Source organism: Gaeumannomyces tritici (genome assembly GCF_000145635.1).
Source record: "Gaeumannomyces tritici R3-111a-1 unplaced genomic scaffold supercont2.3, whole genome shotgun sequence".
Taxonomy (NCBI): Eukaryota; Fungi; Ascomycota; class Sordariomycetes; order Magnaporthales; family Magnaporthaceae; genus Gaeumannomyces; species Gaeumannomyces tritici.
Window position 1 is genome coordinate 4693215 of NW_008804547.1, and position 22507 is coordinate 4715721.

General features: G+C 60.2%; 8 protein-coding genes across 8 annotated transcripts; 4 read left to right on the plus strand and 4 right to left on the minus strand.

The window, feature by feature from the left end:
- Positions 1-216: 216 nt before the first annotated feature.
- GGTG_06702 (hypothetical protein) lies at positions 217-1327 on the plus strand (the record flags this gene model as incomplete). Its single annotated transcript, XM_009224523.1, has 2 exons — positions 217-285; positions 371-1327. 2 exons carry the CDS (start codon positions 217-219, stop codon positions 1325-1327), a joined length of 1026 nt encoding a protein of 341 aa, XP_009222787.1.
- Positions 1328-1627: 300 nt separating this feature from the next.
- Positions 1628-2774, minus strand: GGTG_06703 (hypothetical protein; the record flags this gene model as incomplete). The annotated part of the gene is made up of 2 exons (XM_009224524.1): positions 1789-2774; positions 1628-1725 (listed from the first exon to the last, which is right to left on the minus strand). The coding sequence occupies exons 1-2, from the start codon at positions 2588-2590 to the stop codon at positions 1628-1630; spliced, it is 900 nt and encodes a 299-aa protein (XP_009222788.1). The 5' UTR covers positions 2591-2774.
- A 1786-nt stretch (positions 2775-4560) lies between these two features.
- GGTG_06704 (acetylxylan esterase) lies at positions 4561-5715 on the plus strand (the record flags this gene model as incomplete). Its single annotated transcript, XM_009224525.1, has 4 exons — positions 4561-4917; positions 5051-5203; positions 5300-5379; positions 5464-5715. 4 exons carry the CDS (start codon positions 4561-4563, stop codon positions 5564-5566), a joined length of 693 nt encoding a protein of 230 aa, XP_009222789.1. The 3' UTR covers positions 5567-5715.
- A 210-nt stretch (positions 5716-5925) lies between these two features.
- GGTG_06705 (alpha-1,2 mannosyltransferase KTR1) lies at positions 5926-8902 on the minus strand. Its single transcript, XM_009224526.1, has 5 exons — positions 7911-8902; positions 7401-7808; positions 7254-7340; positions 6778-7177; positions 5926-6696 (listed from the first exon to the last, which is right to left on the minus strand). Exons 1-5 carry the CDS (start codon positions 8198-8200, stop codon positions 6355-6357), a joined length of 1527 nt encoding a protein of 508 aa, XP_009222790.1. The 5' UTR covers positions 8201-8902; the 3' UTR covers positions 5926-6354.
- Positions 8903-9914: 1012 nt separating this feature from the next.
- GGTG_06706 (hypothetical protein) lies at positions 9915-13015 on the plus strand. Its single transcript, XM_009224527.1, has 2 exons — positions 9915-10692; positions 10766-13015. The coding sequence occupies exons 1-2, from the start codon at positions 10440-10442 to the stop codon at positions 12847-12849; spliced, it is 2337 nt and encodes a 778-aa protein (XP_009222791.1). The 5' UTR covers positions 9915-10439; the 3' UTR covers positions 12850-13015.
- Positions 12848-16444, minus strand: GGTG_06707 (hypothetical protein). The gene is made up of 5 exons (XM_009224528.1): positions 15120-16444; positions 14942-15039; positions 14856-14863; positions 14664-14771; positions 12848-14563 (listed from the first exon to the last, which is right to left on the minus strand). The coding sequence occupies exons 1-5, from the start codon at positions 15252-15254 to the stop codon at positions 13050-13052; spliced, it is 1863 nt and encodes a 620-aa protein (XP_009222792.1). The 5' UTR covers positions 15255-16444; the 3' UTR covers positions 12848-13049.
- A 439-nt stretch (positions 16445-16883) lies between these two features.
- On the minus strand, positions 16884-19598 carry GGTG_06708 (cytochrome P450 2C31). The gene is made up of 7 exons (XM_009224529.1): positions 19184-19598; positions 18956-19088; positions 18522-18859; positions 18291-18406; positions 17995-18138; positions 17285-17907; positions 16884-17147 (listed from the first exon to the last, which is right to left on the minus strand). The coding sequence occupies exons 1-7, from the start codon at positions 19479-19481 to the stop codon at positions 17066-17068; spliced, it is 1734 nt and encodes a 577-aa protein (XP_009222793.1). The 5' UTR covers positions 19482-19598; the 3' UTR covers positions 16884-17065.
- A 2202-nt stretch (positions 19599-21800) lies between these two features.
- Positions 21801-22400, plus strand: GGTG_06709 (hypothetical protein; the record flags this gene model as incomplete). Its single annotated transcript, XM_009224530.1, has 1 exon — positions 21801-22400. One exon carries the CDS (start codon positions 21801-21803, stop codon positions 22398-22400), a length of 600 nt encoding a protein of 199 aa, XP_009222794.1.
- Positions 22401-22507: the final 107 nt, after the last annotated feature.

The following is a 22507-nucleotide window of genomic DNA, read 5'->3' on the forward strand; positions in this document are numbered from 1 at the left end:
GTCGCCGCCGTCGACCGTGGGCCTGCTGAGCCGGCTGCTCCCGCGCCCCACAAGCCCGCCGACGCAAGCCTCGACGTCGCGCACCCGACGCTGGCGGGACGGCTGGCCGCGGGCGACAGGGACTGGGCCTGGAAGGTCGGCATCCGCGCCTCGGTCTGCGCGGCTGCGGCGGTCGGCGTCGGGTGCGGCGCGTGGATCGCGGCCAACGCCATCCCCATGGAGGCCGAAGCCTGGAGCCAAATATACGTAGGCGACCGGGCGCCCGCTGTCGCCGGCCTGGTGGCGGTAAGATGGCACCATTCCGTCCCTTTCTCTGCTCCTTTATTTTGGTCAAGTACTGTACTGACCCCCCGCAAAACCGCCACAACAGTTCGCCGCGTCCCTCATCTGGGGCACGACCAATATGCTGATCCGGTTCTGCCGTCGCTCGCTGCGGCCGATCCACCCCGGCGCCAACGTGGGCGTCGACCTCGTCTTCGTCATCTACCTCGCCACCTTGCTCTCCTTCTCGATCCCGGCCGCTCGGACCGTGGCCGGGTTCGGCGACGACCCGGGCCACCTGCCCAACCCCGTCACGAGCTGGCTGTACGACGGCAGCTACGCCCTGAACCGCGCCACCGACACGTGGGAGTTCACCATCCACCGCCTGTTCCCGGACAGGAGCTACATGGAGTGGAACGCCACGTCGGGCCAGTGGTACGCGCCCGCCTCCATCCCGGGCTACAAGATCCAGCGCGACTGCCGCAGCGGCCGCTGGGGCGGCGTGGGCTTCGCCGACTGCGCGGCCCAGGACGCCTTCGTCAACGGCATCTGGCGCCAGAAGCCGACCCGCCTCGCCGCCGACGTGGCCCTCTGCGCCGCCCAGGCCCTGCTGCTGGCCGGCCACCTGGCCCTGTTCGTCTGGGCCTGCGCCGACTGCGCGCGCCGCAACCGCCTCAAGCCCGCCCGCGCCCTCGCCCGCCAGCTCATCTACGACATGGTCGACCGCGGCGAGCTGCTGATCCCGGAACACCGCCAGTCCGCGCGCCTCATCCACCCGCAGCCCGCCGAGTTCACGCCCGTGCCCGCCCACCTGCGCCGGCGCGGCGGCGGCGGCGGCGGCGGCGCCCACCACGACCCGAGCCACTGGGAGTCGCTGTACCCCGCGTACGACCCCGTCGACAGGCCGCGCGGGGACGGAGCGCAGCGGGGGCGGCGGCCGCATGTGCCGTTCCAGGAAGCGCCATTTGTCCTGCCCTACGGCCGCCGCACCCCCGGCTGGCGCTCCGCGCGTGGGCAGCCCCCTCCCCCGGCGATGCAGGAGAAGGAGAGGGGCGAGTATGCCTAGTCGGGAATATTCCCCATACAGTGGCGCTGAATACACCTCCATAGCCTCCTCTAATGCTACTTTTCCTGGACTTTTTTTTTGACCAAAAGTCCTCATAGCATGCGTGCCTGACACAGCCGCTGCGACGATGGAAACGATGCGACCTCACCACCCAGCCTATAAAGCCGGGACAAGTTGTATTACTACTGAGTAGGTACGGGTATACCTAAAGGACACAACTCCCCGCTTTGATCCCAGCAGCATGCTCTTTTTCCTCTATCCTACATCTTTATCCATCATATCCCTAATCGTTGGTAGTATTTACTGGCCCGGGGTGAGCGTGCACAGGTCGCGACCACGATCCTGCTTGGTGGGGTCGCAGGTGAGCTTGGTGTTGACGACGCAAGTCAGACCGACGCCTGCACAGAGAGAGTTAGCACATGGATCACAGGAACAACAAGAGATATATAAAAAGCACTTACAGCCCTCGCGAGTGCTCGCGGCGGGGATGCAGCGGCCGGGGGCGCCGTTGTTGCAGATGTCCTGCCTCAGGTTGACGCCATGGTTGCAGCAGCCGCCGTCGGCGATGGTGCGGCCGTTGTTGTCGGCAAAGGTGCGCGGGGCCGCGCGCTTGGCCAGCGCCGCCGCCGCCAGGCACTGCTGCTGCTGCGTCCCGCACTGCGCCGTGCCGCCCGTCAGGCGCCCCCCGTTGACGGCATTGAAGCACTGGTTGTTCTGGATGTCGCACGAGCGCGTGAGCGCCGCCTTGGCGTTGGTGAAGGTGTTGCCGTTCACCGTAAAGGGCCGCTGGCCGCCCGTGTTGGTCACGGCGGGCGCCGCGCCGCCGAGGCTGCCGGAGAATTTCTGGAGGTTGCCGCCCGCCGCCTGGCGCTTGGCCACCGACGCCTGTGCGATGCACTGCTGCATCTGCGTCCCGCACTGCGCCGTACCGCCCGTGAGGCGCCCGCCGTTGACGGCGTTGAAACATTGGTTGTTCTGGATGTCGCACGACCGGGTGAGGGCGGCCTTGGCGTTGTTGAAGGTGTTGCCGTTCACCGTAAAGGGCCGCTGGCCACCGGTGTTGGTGACCGGGGGAGGGGCGCCGCCGAGGCTGCCGGTGAATTTCTGGAGGTTGCCGCCGGCCTGGCGACTCTCGAGCGCCTCGGGCTCCTCGCTCCGGACCTCGATCAGGTCCCGGCCGACGTTGCGGACGCCCTCGTTGTCGATGATGGCGGCCGAGCCGACGGCCGCGAGGGCCAGGAGAGCCGAGATGGAGAACTGCATCTTGAAAAGGGATGGGGTGGTGTCGAAAGAATGTAGGATTTAAAAAAAGAGAATGTGCTGTTCTTGGGTGTAGTAAAAACAAGACTGGCGGTTCCGGACTTCAGTCTTGGACAGAGAATAGAAAGAATCCGGCCGGCGGAAAGAAAGGAAGGTGAGAGCGACTGTGAGATGGGCTGGCGGTGGGTGGTGAGAGCAGACCCAGAGACGCCATCATGAAAGCGACGGATGCTCATCATGCTTTATACGATCCCAGTTGACAGACCCAAAAGCTCCACACAGCCTATCAAGCGCCGTCAGCGCTCTTGACAGTTGCCTCTTTTAGGAACCCGGCGCGCGACATGCCCTGAAGCGTGACAGAAGCCTTGGCACTGCCGATGTTGACATGAATCGTTCGAGACGCTGAAACGGCTCGTTTCCCACACACCCCTCGTGCTATGACTCGCTTGGGCCCTGTGCTCCCCTCGCGTCGCTCACTGGGGGACGATGCTGCCGACCACCAACGGGGCTTCTCGGTAAGGCCTTCCTGTCGGACCCCATAAGAGGAGAGCGTTCACGGACCGTTTTTCCCTCATGGTTGAGACGGGATTGACGCCAGGGGAAAGAAGTTTGATTTGGGGGACGAATCGGCACCCTTCAGGGCGCCTAGACCGACCTGCAGGGCAGTGGCGTTGAGGAGCCATCCGAGTAAACGGTACGACAGGATCCATAATATATCTGTCTACTGACGAACGGATGGGACGATGCGAGCAAGACAAGCACAACGCTGGTTAAACCAACTGCTTAAGCTTACTTGGACGCTGTGAGATGTTCGTCACATATCATCTCCAAAGGTGTCCCAAGTTTTCCAGCCCATGAGGCCCACCAGCGAACCGGCTTACGGGCATTTAGACTTTATCCCTTGAGACGGAAGCCCCGCCACGCCAGAAGTAACAATTCCAGCTAGCCCTGCCAAAGCCCCGAGGCAGGGGAAATATAAAAAAACCCTTTCTTTTTTCTTTCGTCCAGGCCATGCCCCGCCGACAGCCTCGCCGACACCCGACCCCGGCTGTCCGTCTCGATACTCTTCACCACCAGCCGTGACGCCCCCACACCCATGGCCCGGACAAAAGGATGCACCTCTAGGCACTCACACTCTGCAAGCTTCTCCAAATCAAACCCTTCATGCAAACGGGACGTCGGATTCCGCATACTGTGGGGTGCATGCTCCCATCCGGCTGACGTATGTGCGTCACCCGAAAGGAGGCGGGCATTTAGCCAGCCCGGGAGCGGCACTCAACATTCAACCCGAGAGCCCTCATCCAATAGATGCTAGTAGAAAACCACCGACGCTACTAATTACCGTTGCTGTCGCACTCTTTCTGTTGTCCTCCCCCTTGCAGCCCATCCCCCCTTCCCCGGATTTCCCTCTGCGGCCCGTAATTGGCCGAAGGCAACGCTCACCCAATGTCTAGTTAGGTAGGAGGAGCTCAATATACACAAGGACTATCCGGGGGGCGCTCCATGCGCCTCCGCCAAGGCTCAATGTAGACAGATGCTTCGTCACCTTTGCTTCCGTCGATCGACTCCGCAGCAATAACCCGACATTCATATGACACCTCTTCTCTTGCGAGCCGATATGATCGAAAGCCTGATCCTCGGCGGAAGGGAACCTCGCCTTGCCGAATAGGAAGAAAGGGCCTAGCCTGTGGATGGGGCCGATATTGTGTATGCCAATATGGGTGGTGCCTGACTGCCGACGCTGTTACCATGATTGCTTGCCGGCCGGATAAACGGGAGGTAGAAATGTCCTGGTCAGCTGTTATTCCCGGATTTCAGACGTATATATAATCTATCACACATCGGACGTCCAGCAGCCATGCAAGAAGACACCTCACCAACCCGCAGCCCGCAGCCAGCACAGCCTCTGTCACGACAACAACAACAACAACAACAACAAAAAAATACCCCCAAGCCCCCCTCCTCCCGCCGCCATGAGACCATCCGCAGCCGCCCTCCCCCTCCTGGCCGGCGCCGGCGCCGCCTCGGCCAACCCGCTCGTGGCCGGGCGGCAGCAGTCCTGCCCGGGCGTGCACGTGTTCGGGGCGCGCGAGACGACGGTGCCGCAAGGGTACGGCACGTCGCAGGGGCTCGTCAACATGGTGCTGCAGGCGTACCCGGGCAGCACCTCGGCCGCCATCGTGTACCCGGCCTGCGGCGGCCAGTCCTCGTGCGGCGGCGCCAGCTACGACAGCTCCGCCGCCCAGGGCACCCAGGCCGTCGTCAAGGCCGTCACCGACTTTAACGCCCGCTGCCCGAGCACCAAGATTGTGCTCGTGGGGTACTCGCAGGTACTCTTCGCCCCCTCCTCCCCCCTCCCCCCCCCCCAAACCAACCAAACCAACAAACCGACAAACCAAGCCCGCCTCTTTGATGACCCCGGCGTTTTGGGCTAACGGCCAAACTCTTGCTGTAATGATCCAGGGCGGCCAGATCATGGACAACGCCCTCTGCGGCGGATCTGGCTCCACACTGACCGGCAAGGCCCTCGAGGCCGTCAAGGCCGCCATCTTCATGGGCGACCCTCACAACATCGCCGGCCTCCCCTACAACGTCGGCACCTGCAAGGCCCAAGGGGTAAGTAAGCAAGGAGAGGGGCGGGCGTGGGCTCCGGCGCTTTGTATTCCAAAACCCGAGTGAACGGCATCGCTAACTGTAGCTCGTCTCACAAAGTTCGCCGCCCGCCCGAGGGGCTTCCAGTGCAAGCCCGCCAGCCCGTCCATCATCCAGTCATACTGCGACAGCACAGACCCGTGAGGACTCACAAGCTTCCCTTTTGATTTTTCTTTCCTGCTGGCTATAGGGACATATCTGACTTGTGAATCTTACCTTGTTAGGTACTGCTGCACCGGAAACGACGCCAACTCGCACCAGCAATACGTCAACAAATATGGCCGTCAGGCACTGGACTTTATCAAGAAGCTGGTCAGCGCTGCGTAAGTGTCGAGCCTCCCAACACCAATTGCCGAATATGTGAAAAAGGTACCGGATACTGTGGTAGATTGCATGACCGAGCAAACCATCGAGACTTGGCAGGTGAATGTATATAAGAATCAACGGGCTATGTTGGCCATTTGTAACTATTCGTCACACAATCCATGTTTGGAGCTCAGTTCAGTGAACATATAATCCGACTCCTATTTAAGCCCTTCCGAAAGTTGGCAGTCCAAGTTCAAGACACGATCCAAAACATTATTGTTAAAAGCAAAGGGCCAGACGCTAGGACTTCATGTCAACCCTCGGGTATTAGAGCATACAATGAAGAGCGTATACCGCAACGTTATCCATAGGCCGGGTGTCGGGGACCGGCGTCTGGGGGCAGTATTATAACACACACGAGCAACAAACGAGGGCGAAAAACAAAAACGTAGCATTGCAATATATAAGAGTAATTTAGTCGACCCAAGGTTAAACCCCCGAATGATCATCGACGTAACTACGCCATGCGGAGTGGTACTCCCTTGATCCAAACAGACGGCCATGCTTCGACCCAAGACATTTGGTATGCTCTAACCAACAAATCAACGCTTCAGGCTTCCTTGGCTAAAAGAACCCGGGCGTGGAGGGACATGGCTCATTAAACTGGACAGACTAGCGCCGATGACGGTTTAGCCGACCGACGATACGACGGAACATACAGCTTTGACACGGTGAGTCCGCCGTCCCTCGAGCTTCTCGTCATAAAAACAGCGTCTCGAAACAACTGTAGACAATTGCTGGCGTGACTTTTATGGGCTGGCCCAGCCACCGGCAACGTCAACCCACTCAGCAAGGCAGCTGCCTTCCTTGCCCTCGACATCGACAATATCGGTATCGCAACGGCAACGGCAGCCGACGCCGTTCTCCTTGGGAGCGTCGAACTGATCCCAGTACTGATCCTCTTCGATCCGCTTGCGCTCGTCCAGAGTAGTCTTCTCTAGGAATGGTATGCGCTCCGTCTGGCGTGCAGGAGCGTTCGCCGGGCAGTGCTGGATCGTGGTGTGACGGTAGCCAAAATCGCGGAAGTAGTGGATGTCGCGTGGTGCCAGAAGAGCACCTGCGGCAAGCGAATGGATGGGCGCATCACCCCACTGAGAAGTAAAACAATACATGTTAGCAACAGACATGAGACATTGTTTCAAAGCCGAGGCAAAAAACCGGTCGACGCTTACCCGTTCCATCCAGAAGCCACCACTGCGGTCCATCATCTCGAAGAAGTCTTCGTACTCCTGGCTACGGAACCAGCTGAGGCGGGCAATCTCGAAGTTGGACCAGTAGTGGCACATGTTGTACTTCTCGCCCTCCATGGCCTCGGGGTCAATGTCCTTGGGCTTGTTGCGGTTGGGGTCGTTCCGTAGCACCTCCTCGGGCAGCCCCGATTTGTCTTCCTCGGGCTCTTTGTCGGGCATCGGCTCAACAAACATTTCCCAGAGACCCTTGGACTTGAGACCCTTGAGCCTCTTGTAGGCCGAGGCGTAACGGAAGATGTTGGGCACTGTCTCACGGAGCTCCTTGACAGCGATGGTGAAGCCGTACGTCTTGTTGGCCTCGATCATCTTGAGGAAAGGGTCACTGTTTGAAGGGGCGTGTTGTTAGCACACAGGTGGTCTCGTTGGACAGTCGGCGACTCGGGATGAGAAGTTCGTACTAAGTAATGTCGCAAAAGTACTTGATTTCGGGCTCCAGGCGCCAGTACCACTCGTACTTGGCCAGAAGAGGGTGCTTGTAAAAGAATCTGTGGCACAACTGTCAGCATATCCGAGAGCACACCAGATCTGTCGGTGTCAAGACATACCCCGAGTAGAAGCGGCACATGGAGTGGTAGCTCTCCAGGCCTCCGTACATGACGGCAGCGTCACCCTGCTTGGCGATGCCCTCCTTGGCAACCTTCTCGTCGATCCAGTCGGGGTAGCCCCACATTTCGGGGCCAACGAAGCCAAACTCAACAGGGCCCGAGGTGTGGTTCTTGACAACCTCCTTGAAGGTCTCGTTGAACTCGCCGTTGTTGAGGAAGACGTAGGGGTAATGGAACCAGCGGTTGAAGTGGCGCTCAATGGACTTGATGGATTGGATAACACCATCCAGCTCCTTGTTGCGTGCCAGCACGACGAAGGCGGCATTAGCGCGCGGGGCCTTTGCAGCTTCCGTCATGGGGTCGAGACAGCCGGTGACAAAGACCTTGTCGTGGGCCTCGCTGATTTTTCTGAATGGTTGCCATGGATTAGCGATCAGCCTCTCACGGAGGAAGGTCGAAAGGGCCTTGAAGACGGGTGCCGCTGGGGAGATGGCAACGGAGCAAACGTACCGGATCGCCGGGGGCGCCCCGGCAGGGATCAAGATGCTGCCATTCGAGTTCGGATGCCTCACAAACATGACGAGGATCAGAATGACGACGATGCATGGGAACAAGATCACCACCCCCAGCGGCACCGACACGCTCGAGTTGCCTCGAAGCCGAAGAGGTCTCCGGAAGAAGGCCAGGCGAGACCATATTTTGCTCGGCCTCTGCGGTTTGTCCTTCTCGCCAACCGACGGGAGCGGTGGCGAGGTTCGGGGGACGAGCCGCCTGGCTCGTCTAAAGAGATCCATGGTCATAGACGACCGTGTATCCTGTGTAGCTGACTCCTATCCGCGAGGAGTGTGTTTGGATAGAGCGGCGGGTGTGTTTCTTGGTCGGCGGAGGTGCCGGATAATGTCGATTAAGACGAGGGGGGCGAGAAAAGTCAAGCTATCACGGGCGTGGCGGGTCTTTGAATGCTGCCGGGCGCATCAGGGTGCGTGAGCCTTTCCTGGGCCAAATGCGAGTAACGAGCGGCAGGGATGAGTCCCGTTGAATTAAAGTCGCGAGGTGAGGTTGGGTCGTGGTGATGGGCGGAGCCGGTCGAGGAAGCTGCCGACGATATGGTCGGGACGCGTCCGAGAATGAGCAAAGAAAAAATCGACCAGATAGACGGTCAAGGGCGGCCTCAAACCCAAAAAGGGCAGGGCTTGTTTATGGGGAGCGACTCGCCTGCTCGAGACAGTGCGAGCAAGACGGGACTATTGCTGCTGCGAAAGGGGGACAGCTAAGGCAGACAACGATGCAGACATTGGGGCCAGCAAATGCGGCCGCTGCGGTCGTCGAGATGTTGCGATGTGGCTTTCTCGAGAGGGAGAGGTCAAGCCAGGAGAGCAATCGAGGTCGAAACAGCAGGACTCCAGAAGATGGATCCTCTAGCCTAGTCTTTCTTCGGGTCAACTCTGATAAGAGAAGGCGTGGGCGAGATTGAGATTGGGACTTGCGGGTCCCGTCTGGGCTGTCCCAATTTTTCATCCGGAGACGGAAAGAGATTACGGAGCCAACCGTGGCTGGAACGCCTTCTCCAGGAGACGGTGGGGCCGCCCCTGGGGAAGCCTGCCAATCAGCACGCCAGCCGACTCATCCTTGATACGGAGCATGCTAGCGCCTGCCCTCTGCACCTGTCGGACGGCGGCTGTGGCTTGCCTGCCAGCTGGCAGGTGGCGGCCTGGACTCTGTGTCCGCTAAAGACCCCCCCCCCCTTTTTTTTTTTTTCTCTGCCACCTAGTTTTCCTGCTTCTCGAAGATCAAGACTCTTGACTTGGCTCGGCTGGTAAACACACCTAAGAAAAGCCCCTGCGACGTCATTTACTTCCGAGCCCCTTTTCACGTTCCCACCTCTAAAGTAACCGGTGCATTCTTGAGTCTGGGCGATGGATTCCCGACAAGAGACCAGCTGGCCGTTCGGTCTGTTGAAGCGTTCGTGTGTCCATCCCGCGTCCCCAAAACCACACAGCCACAACCCCCGTCGATCCTGGACGCATCTGGCTCAACGAAAAAACTGGCTCCTGGCGGGATTCCCGCGAAATGCCGCCATTGGCTGGGCCTGCATCCTACCACCCTGCCCCGTTCCACCACCGCCCCGGAGCTGGGAACCCAAGCAACTTCGTGATCGCGCGGCATGCAGCTCACACCTCCCGCGTTGCCCAGCCATGGCGTGGGATGAGCGAAAGGCTTCTTTGGCATTGACGACAAACACAATGTTCCAAAGTCCAGAGCAGTCCTCCAGCCTCGGTCTCGTCTCTGTCCCAAGAAAATCATGCACCGGACGCCCGATCCATGCTACAAACTTGTACCTGATCATGTCGCACCCCTCCTCGGGTTCTCTTGGCTCAAGCAGGCACCCAAGGTGCTGCGCAACACCCACCCCCAACGAGTGTTGCGGCTGAGCGAAGCAAACACCTATCTAGGCAGCCAATGGATGATGCAGAACCTGTTGCAGGATCTTTTGCGAGGATCTTTTGCGAGGATCTTTTGCGAGGATCTTTTGCGAGGGTCTTTTGTTCGACACACCGCTGGATCAGGCTGTCGCAAAAGTCCCTCCCACCACTGACGAGAATAGCAGCGATCCAGACAGCTGCTGCAGAGGACTTTTGTCAATTGGATCTGCCTTGTTATCGTGGCCCACAAGAAACCATCCAGCCTGCCTACATTCACGGATTATAAAATGAGCCGCGTCTCGTCAAGTCCATGAAAGCGCTAGTTGCTTTCCAATGATTTCATCCCCCACCTTAGAAGCTCGTCTAGCCTAGCGCCGCCAAGAGTTGAAAACGACAGTTATGGACTCAGACAAAGCGCCGGCTGTCGGCCGGCCGCGGTGTTCCGAGGACTGGGAGTGCCGAAGGCGCATCATCGAGCAGCTCTATTGGACCGAAGACCGGGGACTTGGGGAGGTCATGACCATGATGAAGCAGCTCCATGGGTTCTCTGCATCGTAATTCTCGCACCAGTCTGCCCAGGTACACAATCGCTTCTAGTAACGCATTTGGCTGACACATGTTCTTGCCCCATGTCCCTTGCAGAACAAGACAGTACAAGTCACAGTTCAAGAAGTGGCGTCTGGAGAAGAATATCAAATCCCAGGAAATGGTCCCGATGATCAACATTCGGGAGAAGCGGAGGATCCTCGAACACAAGGCCACCGTCTTTCGGCTTAGGAAACGGGAGGTTGCGCCCGAGAAGATCGACCGCTATATCAGACGATACAAAAGTGACCTTGATGTGGACGCTTGGCTGTCAGCAGATCGCGGTAGGTTGCCTGTGCTGGAACCCAGACCTCACACCTCCACGGCCCGGAATCTGGCTGCTTATCGCCCTTGCAGAGACAACACCTCCGGATGTCGAATACGGCACACCTGGTAGAAACATTACTCCGGAGAGATGCAGCACTCCCGAAGAAGAGTATTCGACCCCCAAGGAGTACAGCACTCTCGCCGGGTGCAGCGCTCCTCGAGCAGCCCGCGTATCCACTCCACCACCGTCGCCGCCACCGGAGCCTAGATCGGCTACATGGCAAACCCCGATGTCCCCATACACCCCCCAACATGGTAGAACCACCTTGTATGGTAATCAGGATCCATTCTCTCCAAAGGGTGGGTCCCCGTGTTCTCCAAAGGCCCCGGCATATGCGCGTCCTGGTCCCATATCATCGCAGTACAGAACCGGGTCGGGAAACGCACAGGAGACCTTGTCACCACCACGCTCGCCATCTTCTGGGGAATCCCCTGATAGATTCAGCGATATTCGGTTGCCGCCCCTTCTAGCGCCTCATTCGACAGCGACTGAGACCGGAACCACGTTTTGCTCAGTGGCCGCGGCGCGAACTAGCGAGCCCTTTCCTAGACAGCCCCTGACAAGTCCCTTTGAATCGGACGATACCTCTGCTAGGCATGTCACAAGATCATATGGCCTCCACGTGCCCGCAAACGGAGACGAGTCTCAAGAAGCCCGACGACAAGAGGGGCAGATCGGAGTTGCGACGGCCTTAGTGGATCGCGCAGACTTGGATATGCTTTATGAAGCGGTCCTGTCTAGGGATGCGGGAATCCGGATGCTGCTTGGTCACGGTACTGAGGTAGAGGCAGTCCAGCCCGACAGCTACACTGCGCTGCATCTTGCGGTTCAGCAGAATGACATTCATACCGCCGGGCGTCTCCTCTCATATGGGGCAAACGTCAATGCCCACTGCAATAGTCCAGATAACGAGCCCACGCCACTACACCTCGCCTGCATCCGGGGGAACTTGGCCATGGTGCGGCTTCTCCGCCACTACGGAGCCGACCCAAGCATCCCCGGAACGCTTAGGCAGAGATATTGGACCCCGTTGCACCGCGCTATTTTCCAGGGGAACGCCGACGTTGCGACGGAGCTGCTGATACCCTCTCCCGACGCGCCGTATAACCCCCGGCTGCGCAGGGTCAACACCGACCGCGTTGACGTGAATGGGGAGACTGCTCTCCACATGGCCGCGGGGGACGGGCTGGAGGCCGTCGTCAGGGCCCTCGTCCTGGCCAAGGCCCACCTCCACCCGCTCGACCGGCAAGGCCTAACGCCCCTCGACCTGGCCGTGCAGCACCAGGAGCTTGCCTGCGCGAGCCTGCTGCTCCGGTCGGGCGCCGACCCGAACTTTAGCGGCTGGCGGGCCACCCTGCCCATCCACCGCGTCGCGCGCCTCCCCCCCGCGCCGCCCGACGGCCTCGATGACGACGCCGAGGACCTCGATATCGTCGGCCTCCTCGCCTCGCACGGGGCCGACCTAGACGCTAGGGACGACGAAGGCAACACGCCCCTCATGATCGCTGTCATCACCAACAACGTCCCGCTGGCGCAGCGCCTCCTCCGCCACGGCGCCGAGAGGACCTCGGCGCACCACCCCGCCGGCCGGTCGCCGCTGCACCTCGCCATCGCCCGACGTATGCCCGCCATGGTGAACACGCTGCTACGCCACCGCGCACCCCCGGCCGCCGCGGACCGCCAGCAGGGGGACGCGACCTGCCCGCCGGGCCGCCACCACCCGGTCCGGTCCTTCTTCGACAATTACCTGGCCTTTGAGAGCCACGCCCAGGACGACGACTGGCCCGCGCTCGCCCGGTCCGTGCAGATGTCGGAGCGGCACATCCTGGAGACGGTGCGGGTGCTCTGCCGCCACTACCCCGACTTCGTCCGGCTCCGGGCCGCGCCCGGCCGGCAGACGGTGCTGCACTGGGCGGCCAGGCAGGGCCACCTGTCCATCGTCGACCACGTGCTCGAGCGGATCCGTACCGACCCGAGCCTCGCCGACGTTTTGGAGATTGCGGACGATGATGGGCGGACGGCCGAGGAGGTTGCGTTCCTTGCGCACACGGCGGCGTACGTGGCTTTTGGTTCCTGGCGGATTCGCTATTTTTCATCCTTGGACTCGAGGTAGCCGAGGCCTTCCGTCTGTGGTTGTGCGTCACGTTGCTCTGTTTGCCGTCCATAGCAAAGTCCCGTCCACATGGCCAAGCTATGTTTATTCATTACAAGTACTTTTTTTTTTTCACTGCGGCTCGACATGACTAAAAGTAGCTACCCAGGGGCCTGCCTACCTAGGCAATCAAACCCCCAACCACCGAAATGCCTCACCTCCTACCAGCTCGGTTCGGCCTGGTCCGTCACGGCGCCGTGGCTGGCGTCGCCGACGAGGCGGGCGTACTTTGCCAGCACGCCGCGGAGCGGCCTCACTTTGGGCGGGGTCCAGGCCTCGCGCCTGCGGGCTAGCTCGGCCAGGATGGCGGGCTCGTCGCCCTCGGCGGCGACGCCGTCGATGGCGATGATCTCGAGCTTGTTCCCGACGGCGTCGATGCGGACCAAGTCGCCGTCGCGCACGAGCGCGATGGGCCCGCCGCTGGCGGCCTCGGGCACGACGTGGCCGACGATGAAGCCGTGGCTGGCGCCGCTGTAGCGGCCGTCGGTGACGAGGGCCACGTTGGACAGGCCCGCGCCCATGATGGCGGCCGAGGCGCGCAGCTGCTCGGGCATGCCGGGGCCGCCCTTGGGCCCCTCGTAGCGCACGATGACGACGAGGTTGCCGTCTGTGGCCTTGATCTCGCTGTTGGCCAGGGCGGTGTCGAGCTCGTGCTCCTTGTCGTAGACGCGCGCGCGGCCCGTGAAGGACAGGCCCTCCTTGCCCGTGATCTTGGCGACGGCGCCGCCCGGGGCGAGGTTGCCGCGGAGCACGCGCAGGTGGCCCGTCTTCTTGATGGGGTTGTCCAGGGGCCGGATGATCTTCTGACCCGGGTCCAGGGACGGCCAGTCGGCGCAGTTTTCGGCTAGCGTCTTGCCCGTCACTGTGGGGATGGTGCCGTCGATGAGGCCGGCGGCGATGAGCATCTTGAGCACCGACGGGGTGCCGCCGACGTGGTAGAGGTCCTCCATGTAGAACTCGCCCGACGGGGCCAGGTCGGCCAGGAAGGGGACGCGGCTGCTGGTGCGGTCAATGTCGTCGATGGTCAGGGGCACGTCGGCCGAGTTGGCCATGGCGAGGAAGTGCAGCACGCCGTTGGTGGAGCCGCCGAGCACCATTGTGAGCACGAGGGCGTTCTCAAAGGCGGCGCGGGTCAGCAGGTCGCGCGGCCGGATATCCTTCTCCATGATGACCTTGATGGCCTCGGCCGCGCGCTCGCACTCGCGCGCCTTCTCGGGCGAGGTGGCCGGGTACGACGAGCTGCCGGGTAGGCACAGGCCCATGGCCTCGATGGCTGTCGACATGGTGTTGGCCGTGTACATGCCGCCGCACGCGCCGGCGCCCGGGCAGGCGTGGCGCTCAATGTCGTCCATGACGTCGGACGGGGTGGGGTCGGCGCCGTTGACCTTGGGCGCGCTGGCGCACGGCTTGAGCTTGCCGTAGATGTAGGCGCCCGACGCCTCGTAGCACGTCGAGATGTTGATGGGTCGGCCGAGCAGCTCCGAGTGGCCCTTGTTGATGGTGCCGCCGTAGATCATGAGGAACGGCCGGTTGTGGCGCGCGGCCGCGATGACCACGCCGGGCATGTTCTTGTCGCACCCGGGGATGGAGATGTTGGCGTCGTGGTGCTGTGCGCACGTCACCGTTTCGATGCTGTCGGCAATGATCTCGCGCGTCTGGAGTGAAAATCGCATTCCTTTTCATAGGGGGGGCCACGGGCACCCATGTTGTCAGCCTCGTCCGCCTCGGCAAGATGCGCGTCACCCAAGGGGTAGAAAGAGTCGTGGCCTCCTCACCTTCGCCTCCCATGGTGATGGCGTCAGACACTCCCACGGTGTTGTACTGCCATGCCAGCATATCCTGCTTCAATACCGCCTTCTTGACAATCTTTCCTAGGTCGAGCACTTCTGCATGTTAGCCGTTGCGCCTGGCGGGTGCCAGGCAAGGCTAGAGCGCCTTGCATGGTGCCGATTGGGGCGTCCCCTTACAGTGGGTGCTAGTAGCCATTCATATCCCAAATTAGCTGCAGTCCTTGTGAGCGATTCCGGACAGACGCTCAAGCGATGGCACATACTTGCATGGGTTGCCCTCCCACCATACAGTGGCGATGCCGACCTGTGGGGCATTCTTCATCATCTCCTTGTTGGGCACGCCGGATGCGTAAAGCATCGCCTGGGGGCCAGGAGGAGGGCCATCAGCATCATCACCCGATTATGCTACTCGGGTAGAATCACAAGACGACGTATACGGACCTGGGCGCCAGGGAAGTCATGGCCCCTTGTGATCTTGGCCGAGTATCTGTTGAGAGGTCCGCCAGGGGGAAGGCGCTCCCAGTCGAGGTAGTCCCCGGGCTTGGTCTCGCGGCTGTGTTCTTGCTTCTCGCTCATTGTGGCCGTGTGCTGTGAGATCCAGAGGCAAGTGCTTTATTTTCTCCCACACACTAGTCTTGCGGACTAGTCAGCGATGCCGTGGCTCCAAGGCTTCGATGCTGATGATGATGATGATGGAGCTACCCGGTGTGTGTTACAAGCAAGTATGGGACAACGACGGCTAGACACGATGATTACCGCGGATTCAGGGTCGACTAGCAGCGTAGATTACTCGGGAGAAAACACGACTCTTAAGCCGGGTAAGGAAACAGTGCACCAAGCCCAGGACGGATCACGCTCGACGAAGAGGCCCGGGGTCGGAGCTCGTGCCGTGAGGGGTCAAAGAAGACGATGGGTCGACTACCCCGTGGGGCAGGCTAATAGCGACGATGCGGCGTGGAGCTGGCGGCAGAAAGACCAGTGGAGGCAGTATGTGGGCTTCCGAGGACCCGAAAATATATCACACGCTCTCTATCATAGGGCAAGCCCGGGAAGAGGTCCAGCGAGGGGTCCGCGCGGCTGATGAATACCGAGATGGATATTGGACCAGGCTTCCCCACCATGGAGAGGAGGGGCCAAGGTACATCGAGCTCGGCTCCAGGTCGAGGTTATCCTAGCCAAGGTTTGGGGGGAATTTCGTTCAAGGCCACCACAAGCGTGTGGGTGGGGGTTTTTTTTCGGAGCGTGTTTTTGTGGCTCTCAAGAGGGCTTGACGGCAAAGCCAAAAGCTCCGGCTGATGTCCCGGCGTGGAGAATGAGGGGTAGCCATGACGACAGCCCAGAGAGGGCCAGCGGGCAGCGGGCAGCAGGCCGAGGGGCGCTCAACGGCAACAAGCCGGGCCCAGGCCATGGCGACCGGAGGCATGGCCGCGCGTGTCCCCCACGCACAGCACAGTGGGAGAGGGCCTCAAACGGGCGCGCATGACACAGAAGGTCCCACGGCAGACCTAGTTAGTGCGCGGGGTTACGAATCACGGAACGCGTGGGTGGTGTTGATAGGTGAGGGCGGTCGTTGTGGAAGGTGGAGAGAGAGGCCAATGGGCCGCCTGGGCTCTTCTGCATTGCATTTCTGCTGTCTCCTAGGTTGGGGGGTTTTGGGTTGACGAGCTGGCGAGGGTGAGGCCGTCGTTGCCGTCGCACATCGAAAGGGACATGCAGGCTGGCAGACTGCGGTGCAGCAAGGAGTTCGCCTCGGTGCATGTCCCCCCACTAACACTTGAAAAAAAAATTTGAAAAAAAAAAAAGATGGAAGGATGATGGAATATTGATGTGCATAGGTTACACATAACAGGTGGGTGAATTTGGTGCGAGCTGAATGGTGGGAGAGTCTTCCATGCCGTGGGGTCTTGGCCGATGTTCGGCGAGTGGGGCGGCCCTCGGGCTGGGCTTTTCCGGAAACCCGACCGAGCACGGGAAGGCACGTTTTGACGTCTTGAATTTTTGGAGGAAGGCCAGACCCGATCTCTGGTCGATCGAGCACTGCCCGCCATTCATCTCAGCCTCTCTCTTATTGTTACATTATTGCTGCCTCCTATATCTAATCCCAACTGTGTATAGTATGGTACACTCCCACCCTGAACGCCCCATTTATGGATGAATCCCAGGCCCGTCCCGAGAAAACCACGTCTCCAGGCCCATCGTGATGCCTTGCCAAAGTCTAAAATCCCAAAACCCAGCCAAACGTCTGTGCAAATGTCCATGCCCCATGCCCTGCCATATGCCCCGTGCGGAATGCGAAATAAAATAAAGCCATTAAGTAGCACCCCGCATGTCATCTTGTGCCGCCGCCCGCTCGTCACTGCCTCCTCCTGTCATCTGTCCCACACGCGCTATTGCGCCGCCGCCTCATCAAGGAGCCGCATCGCCGCCTCGGACCGCGGCGTCAGCGAGCACTCAAAGGGGTAGGGGTACCTGTGGAAATTGCTCCTGTCAGCTGCTGGCCACGACATCCCGAGACACTCATTACGTAGTTGATGGGGTAGCGCCAAGGAGGCAAGGGGTTGAGAGGTTACGAGAAAAAAAAAAGACGACAAGGGGGTTGAACTTACACTTGACCCCTGAACGACATCTTGACGTCCGCATCGCGCGGACGGCCGTCCGGACCCCGGGGCGGGCCGATGTCGAGCGTGGCCAGGATGGTGGCGAAGATTATGAGCAGGCTGTTCTCGGCCATGTGCCTGCCCACGCACACCCTGCGCCCGAAGCCAAAGTTGCCCGTCGGGAACGGCTCGCCCCGGCCGAGCGCGTCGTCGCTGCTGCTGCTAACGCCTCTCTCCTTGGGCAGATACCGCTCGGGCAGGAACGCGTCCGGGTCCGAGTAGACGGTCCGGTCGTGGTTCATTGCCCACACGTTCGGGTACACGACGGTGCCGCGCGGGATGAACATGCCGCGGTACTCGTCGTCCTCGAGCGACGCGTGCGGGATCCCGAGCGGCGACAGCGGGCTGCTGCGGTACACCTCCTGGAGCACCAGCTTCAGGTACTGCAGCCGCGGCAGGTCGCCCCACGTCGGGAGCCGCGGTTGCTGCTGCTGCCCCCGGCTCTTGTCCTCTGCTGTCCCTGGCCTCCTCTCATCCTGTCCCAGCACGCGGTCGATCTCTTCTTGCGCCAGCCTTCGCACCCGCGGGTTCTGCATCAGGTACATGATGAAGAGCTTCACCGTGGTTGCCGTCTTTATATCGAGACGCCAGATGGCCGAGTCAGTCAGTGCCTGTTTTCTCCTTCAAGCCTAGTCGGCGGGGGACAGTGTGTCTCTTACCGTTTCGCTCCCGGCAATGAGTACCGTGGCGGCTGCCCCCTTGATGTCGTCCATGGTAAAGGTGTTGGGCAGCCCTCTCTCCTGGTTCTCGTGGTATATGTCGAGTCGCTCGCGCACGAAGCACTTCTTCATCACCTTGCGCTTCTGTCTCGGGGGTCATGCATGCCAACGTTAGCTCATCCGGTCCCCCTCGTGTTCTGGAAGTTCCACCGAACGTTTCAGGTGTAACAAGTTCGGACGTGAACTAAACATGAGGCCATGTAGGGGGTGGTCGCAACGCGGGATGCAGAACATACCGCATCACTCAGCGCCGCCTCGAAGGGCACATTGGTCACGTTCTCAATCGCCGGCTTCCACTTCTGCGCGTACCTGACTCGCTCCATGAAGGGCAGCCAGGATGGCAGAAATCTGGCTTCAACATCCCATGTCGTCCAGTCAGTACACGTGCGTCTTCGGGTGTGTGTGTGTGTGGGAGGGAGTATAGACGGCCCAGCAGGGGGGCTGTCACGAGCCAAGACCACACATACTCATCGGAAACATGTCGACGATGCTGCCCGCGGGCGGGCCGGCGTTGCCGATGGCCTCGGCGGCGCTGTCCGAGAGCCCGACGTAGCGGTCGTCGTCGCCGCCGATCTCGATGCCGTACGCGGCCTCCATGACGACCCCGACGGCGAAGCGGCGCGCCGCGAGGCCCCAGGCCGCCGGCCGCCGCGCCATCGACGCCACGGCGCGGACGGCCTCGCGGCGCTGCGCGTCCCGGTACTCGTGCGCCCGCGTCCGCGAGAAGGGCGGCTGCAGCGCCCGCCGGTGCTGGAGCATCTTGGGCCCCCAGCGGAGCCACGTCAGGGTTGGTGCCCAGCCCATTCTATCGCGGGGTGTGGTTCGGTTAGCTTTTTCTGGTTGCTTCCGCTTTCGTCTCTTCCCTCTCCCGTGTTGGCGTCCGCCCCTCTTATATACTTACAGTTCCCACAGCACGAACCGCGGACGGTCGCCATAGTTGTAGCCGCGCTTGTCGAGCAGCTCCACGGCCGCCTTGAGGCTGTTCAGCACGATCCACTTTTGGCCAAAGGCCGACAAGTATAGGACGTCGGAGTCTAGAGCGTCCATCAACACTGTTAGCACACGATCGTTTCTTCGGGGAAAAAAAAGCCCATCCCCTCCTAATCCGGAAGCGTTCGAGAGGACATACCGTACTCTACGCCCCACTCGGCATACTTCTTGAACGGCGCCTCAAAGGGGACCACGCGCGAGTGGCCCAGCAGGAACTCGCCAGGGGGGCCGGGCGGCAGCGGGAGGCGCTTCGCGCGCCGCCTGTGGCCCTGGCTGAGCGCAGCGGGCCGCAGCGGCTCCGGCAGCAACTTGGCCAGGACCATAGCCAGGCCCAGAAGGCCCACGCTAAAGCTCACGACCAGGGCCAGTGTGCTGGACGAGGCGCCCAGGGTTGAGGCCGAGGTACACGACCACGCCATTGCCCGGAGGAGAACCATCTTGGTATTTTTGGTTTGTTTTGTCTGCTCTGAAGTCTCGTGGTGCTTCGTGGCTGAAAAAAAAGAAACGAGACGAAAAGAATGAGAGGAAGAGGAACAGAAAAAAGAAAAGAAGGAAGGAGAGAAAGTTGTGCCTGGTCCCCTTAGGGCGGTGCGTGAAAGAAAGGGGGCGAGATGACAAGATATACAAGAAGAGAAAAACCGTGAAACCAAACAAAAATCTTAAGCCCGTGGTGATATAATACCGGGGGTCGCCAGCCGTTGGGCGATAGTGGGACTGCAGTACCGGGTAGTGAGCGGTAGGTCCCGGGCGGGTGTGGATAAGTGTCCGTGTTAGGGTTGTGTCTATGTATGGGTAGTACGTGGACGAGAGGCCGGTGGGTTCCACAGCTTTTCCTGACGGCGGGATAGCCCGGCGGATGAATAAGTGGTCTTCAGAATCCCACGCTGTGTGACGCCAGGGCTGGCTTTATATGATGAAAGGGGTACGACAAGAAACGCCAGCGAGGGCGGGAAAAGGAGGGCAGTTGTTGTTGTTGCTGCTGTTGGCCCATGTGCCACACACCACATACACACGTCCCGACTTGTCGTCCCTTTGATGGCGTCTGTTGTTACCAACCCGCCTCCCTCTTGATGACACTAGCATGTGGTGTATGGCTGTTGCCGCTATCTTATATCTCCATTACTGCTCGTGTCGTATGGACACATTGGGGCATTAGGGTGTAACAGTTGGGTAGGTACCTGACTTGGAATAGAAACAAAAAAAGAGAGAACTCCCTGCACACCCCCCTTACTCAGAAGTCAGCGGTGAAGAGAGAGAAATAAGGGAAGCTATACGGTCGAGCCATGATCCCGGACGAGTCAGGGAGCCTCTGGTGTTCGAGGAGATGACTTATCAACACCAACAGGCCGTCATCGTCCCGCAGGGTCCCGGCTGGTGGCAGATGTGCCAGGGATGAGGGATCTAGAAGAAGGTCAGTCAGAAAAGAGAAACGATGATAGGTAATGAGATGGGATGAAAAAAATAAGGGGTGATTGGAAAAAAAAAAAAAAAAAAAAAAAGATGAAAAAAGTCCGCCGCACCAAGGAGCGGGGCCGTTCTTCTGTGGCTGTTTGTCATGCACGCCCTTTCAACCCATCTCATCTTGTCATTTTGCCCATTCTTGTTTTTATTACTCTTCTTTTCCCCCCTTGTCCAAAATTGCATGTTAATGGGAGGCGGTTGCTCGTTCGTCATGCAGACAGGCGGTGTTCCATGGCACTGCGCAGTCTTGTAAGCCACCCTGTGCTGATCAGCATCGTCCTTTTTCTTCCACCTCGTACTGCTTTACTTATTTGCGCCTCCAATACCGACTCGCCGCAGCGTCGTCATGCGCTCGATTCCTTATTTGTCGAACTGCAGTAGATTATTTACCACACCCCGAGCTCATGGTGGTCTTCGTTGATGCCGTGCACACGGACTGTGATATACGACACACCTTTTTCGGCCGGCAGGCACAGCAGGCACGGCAGGCACTGCAGGCACGGCAGGCAAGCCAAGCAAAGTAGAGCGAAAAGCAAAAACTAACGCACGGGTGATGTGCCCGACAAACCCACAAGGGAGAAAAAAAAGAACAGGAAAAAAAACCACACCTTGGGATCTCCGGCTGGGCAGCGACGGGTCCAGTCCCTGAGGCTAGGTACCCGGCGGCATTGCCAACCCCCACTGCGTATTTCTTTTTTTCTTCGTTTTTTCCTCTCCCCTGTCCCTGTATTTCTCCATCCTGTCCTGTCACCCGGAATAGGTCAGGTTTTAGCGTCGAGCCGGAGCCCCCACTACGACTTTGGCTTCCTTGCCCTGTCCTCTTTTCTCCATCGCTCGGGCCACAATTCGTCTCCCTATCGGGGCCTGGTACCCATCATCTTTATTTTTTGTTGCTTCTGGTGCCGGCATGTCTTGGAAGCAGCTAAGAAAAGACGTATCAGGTTTGCCGCGGTGCGGAACATAGAGCGTCGTTCCGAAATGCGTTGCGGTGTGCAATCTCGATGGGGACGGATGGGCGGGGAGGCTTAGAAATGCTTGGAATGCGGTCGTCTCTGGTCTCTGCCGAGCTCGATCGGGCCAGGCGGCTGGTCCCAGACTGCTGGGAGTGGGAGTGGGAGGGAGGGGTGTGGCGGGCGTGGGCGTGAGGCGTGAGGCGCTAGAGGCGCACGACACGCACACCCAGACAAACGACGATAAGGCGACAAGCGAAATGGAGGCGGCGTGCCAAGACCGTGCACCTGACAAGAGCGGAGGAAAGCAGATTCAGGCCTTGCCCCATCTGAACAGGCCCGCATATGCCGGCCTGCCCATCTTGGCCCTGGCGCGCGGCACGGCGTCAAGACGGTGCCGTCGACAAGGCAGCAAGGCAAGGGGAAGGGAGGGCTGGTGTGCTAGACCTGGTGGTGGTGCTGGACCTGGTGCTGGATCTGAACCCGAACCTGTGCCTGAGAATGACCCCGAACATGAACCTGGTGCTGGACCTGGGATGCTGGGACTGGTTCAGTGTCGGGATGCGGACGTGCGTGCTCACAGACGGCCAGGTCAGATGGTGTGCGCCCGTTTCGATCTGGCCGGAAATATTCAACGTACGACGACCCCGGCTGCGATGTGGAAAGGGGCGGGGCGGGGCGGGAGAAAACGACAGAGCAGAAAATATGGGACGTCTCGGCAGTGTCGTGTCTGCCGACCAGGGTCGGGGTGGGATGCGTGCATTCGTGGCCTTATCGAAGGGCGTTGTCATGGCGGCGGATGATGGGCAGCAGACCAGCAGGCCAACAGGGCAACGCAACAACAGGAACCTGGAACGCGGGCGACATCGCAGGCGGCCGGGATGGGACGACCAAGGGAACCTTGTCGGCGTCGAGGGCGACGAGGAGGAGGAAGTAAGGGAGTGAAGGGAGCGCAGGGCGGCGTCGGGCCCCCCGACTGCAAGCCTAACGTTGGTGCGACCGTTGTGGCTTGACGACGTCCAAACGACGTTGGCGGCCTTTGTGGGCTGGGG

Excerpts from the sequence above, each read along its gene's own strand:
- GGTG_06707 (XM_009224528.1), bottom strand. The coding sequence starts at position 15,254 with ATGAGCGAGAAGCAAGAACACAGCCGCGAGACCAAGCCCGGGGACTAC. Across the intron at positions 15,040-15,119 it reads ATGACTTCCCTGGCGCCCAG|GCGATGCTTTACGCATCCGG; the intron begins GTCCGTATACGT and ends CCTGGCCCCCAG. Across the intron at positions 14,564-14,663 it reads CATCACCATGGGAGGCGAAG|GAATGCGATTTTCACTCCAG; the intron begins GTGAGGAGGCCA and ends CCCTATGAAAAG.
- GGTG_06706 (XM_009224527.1), top strand. The coding sequence starts at position 10,440 with ATGTTCTTGCCCCATGTCCCTTGCAGAACAAGACAGTACAAGTCACAG. Across the intron at positions 10,693-10,765 it reads TTGGCTGTCAGCAGATCGCG|AGACAACACCTCCGGATGTC; the intron begins GTAGGTTGCCTG and ends TCGCCCTTGCAG.
- GGTG_06705 (XM_009224526.1), bottom strand. The coding sequence starts at position 8,200 with ATGACCATGGATCTCTTTAGACGAGCCAGGCGGCTCGTCCCCCGAACC. Across the intron at positions 7,341-7,400 it reads ATGTGCCGCTTCTACTCGGG|ATTCTTTTACAAGCACCCTC; the intron begins GTATGTCTTGAC and ends GTTGTGCCACAG. Across the intron at positions 7,178-7,253 it reads TACTTTTGCGACATTACTTA|TGACCCTTTCCTCAAGATGA; the intron begins GTACGAACTTCT and ends CCCTTCAAACAG.
- GGTG_06708 (XM_009224529.1), bottom strand. The coding sequence starts at position 19,481 with ATGGTTCTCCTCCGGGCAATGGCGTGGTCGTGTACCTCGGCCTCAACC. Across the intron at positions 18,407-18,521 it reads CGTCGACATGTTTCCGATGA|CCAGATTTCTGCCATCCTGG; the intron begins GTATGTGTGGTC and ends GGGATGTTGAAG. Across the intron at positions 17,908-17,994 it reads TCATTGCCGGGAGCGAAACG|ACGGCAACCACGGTGAAGCT; the intron begins GTAAGAGACACA and ends CTCGATATAAAG.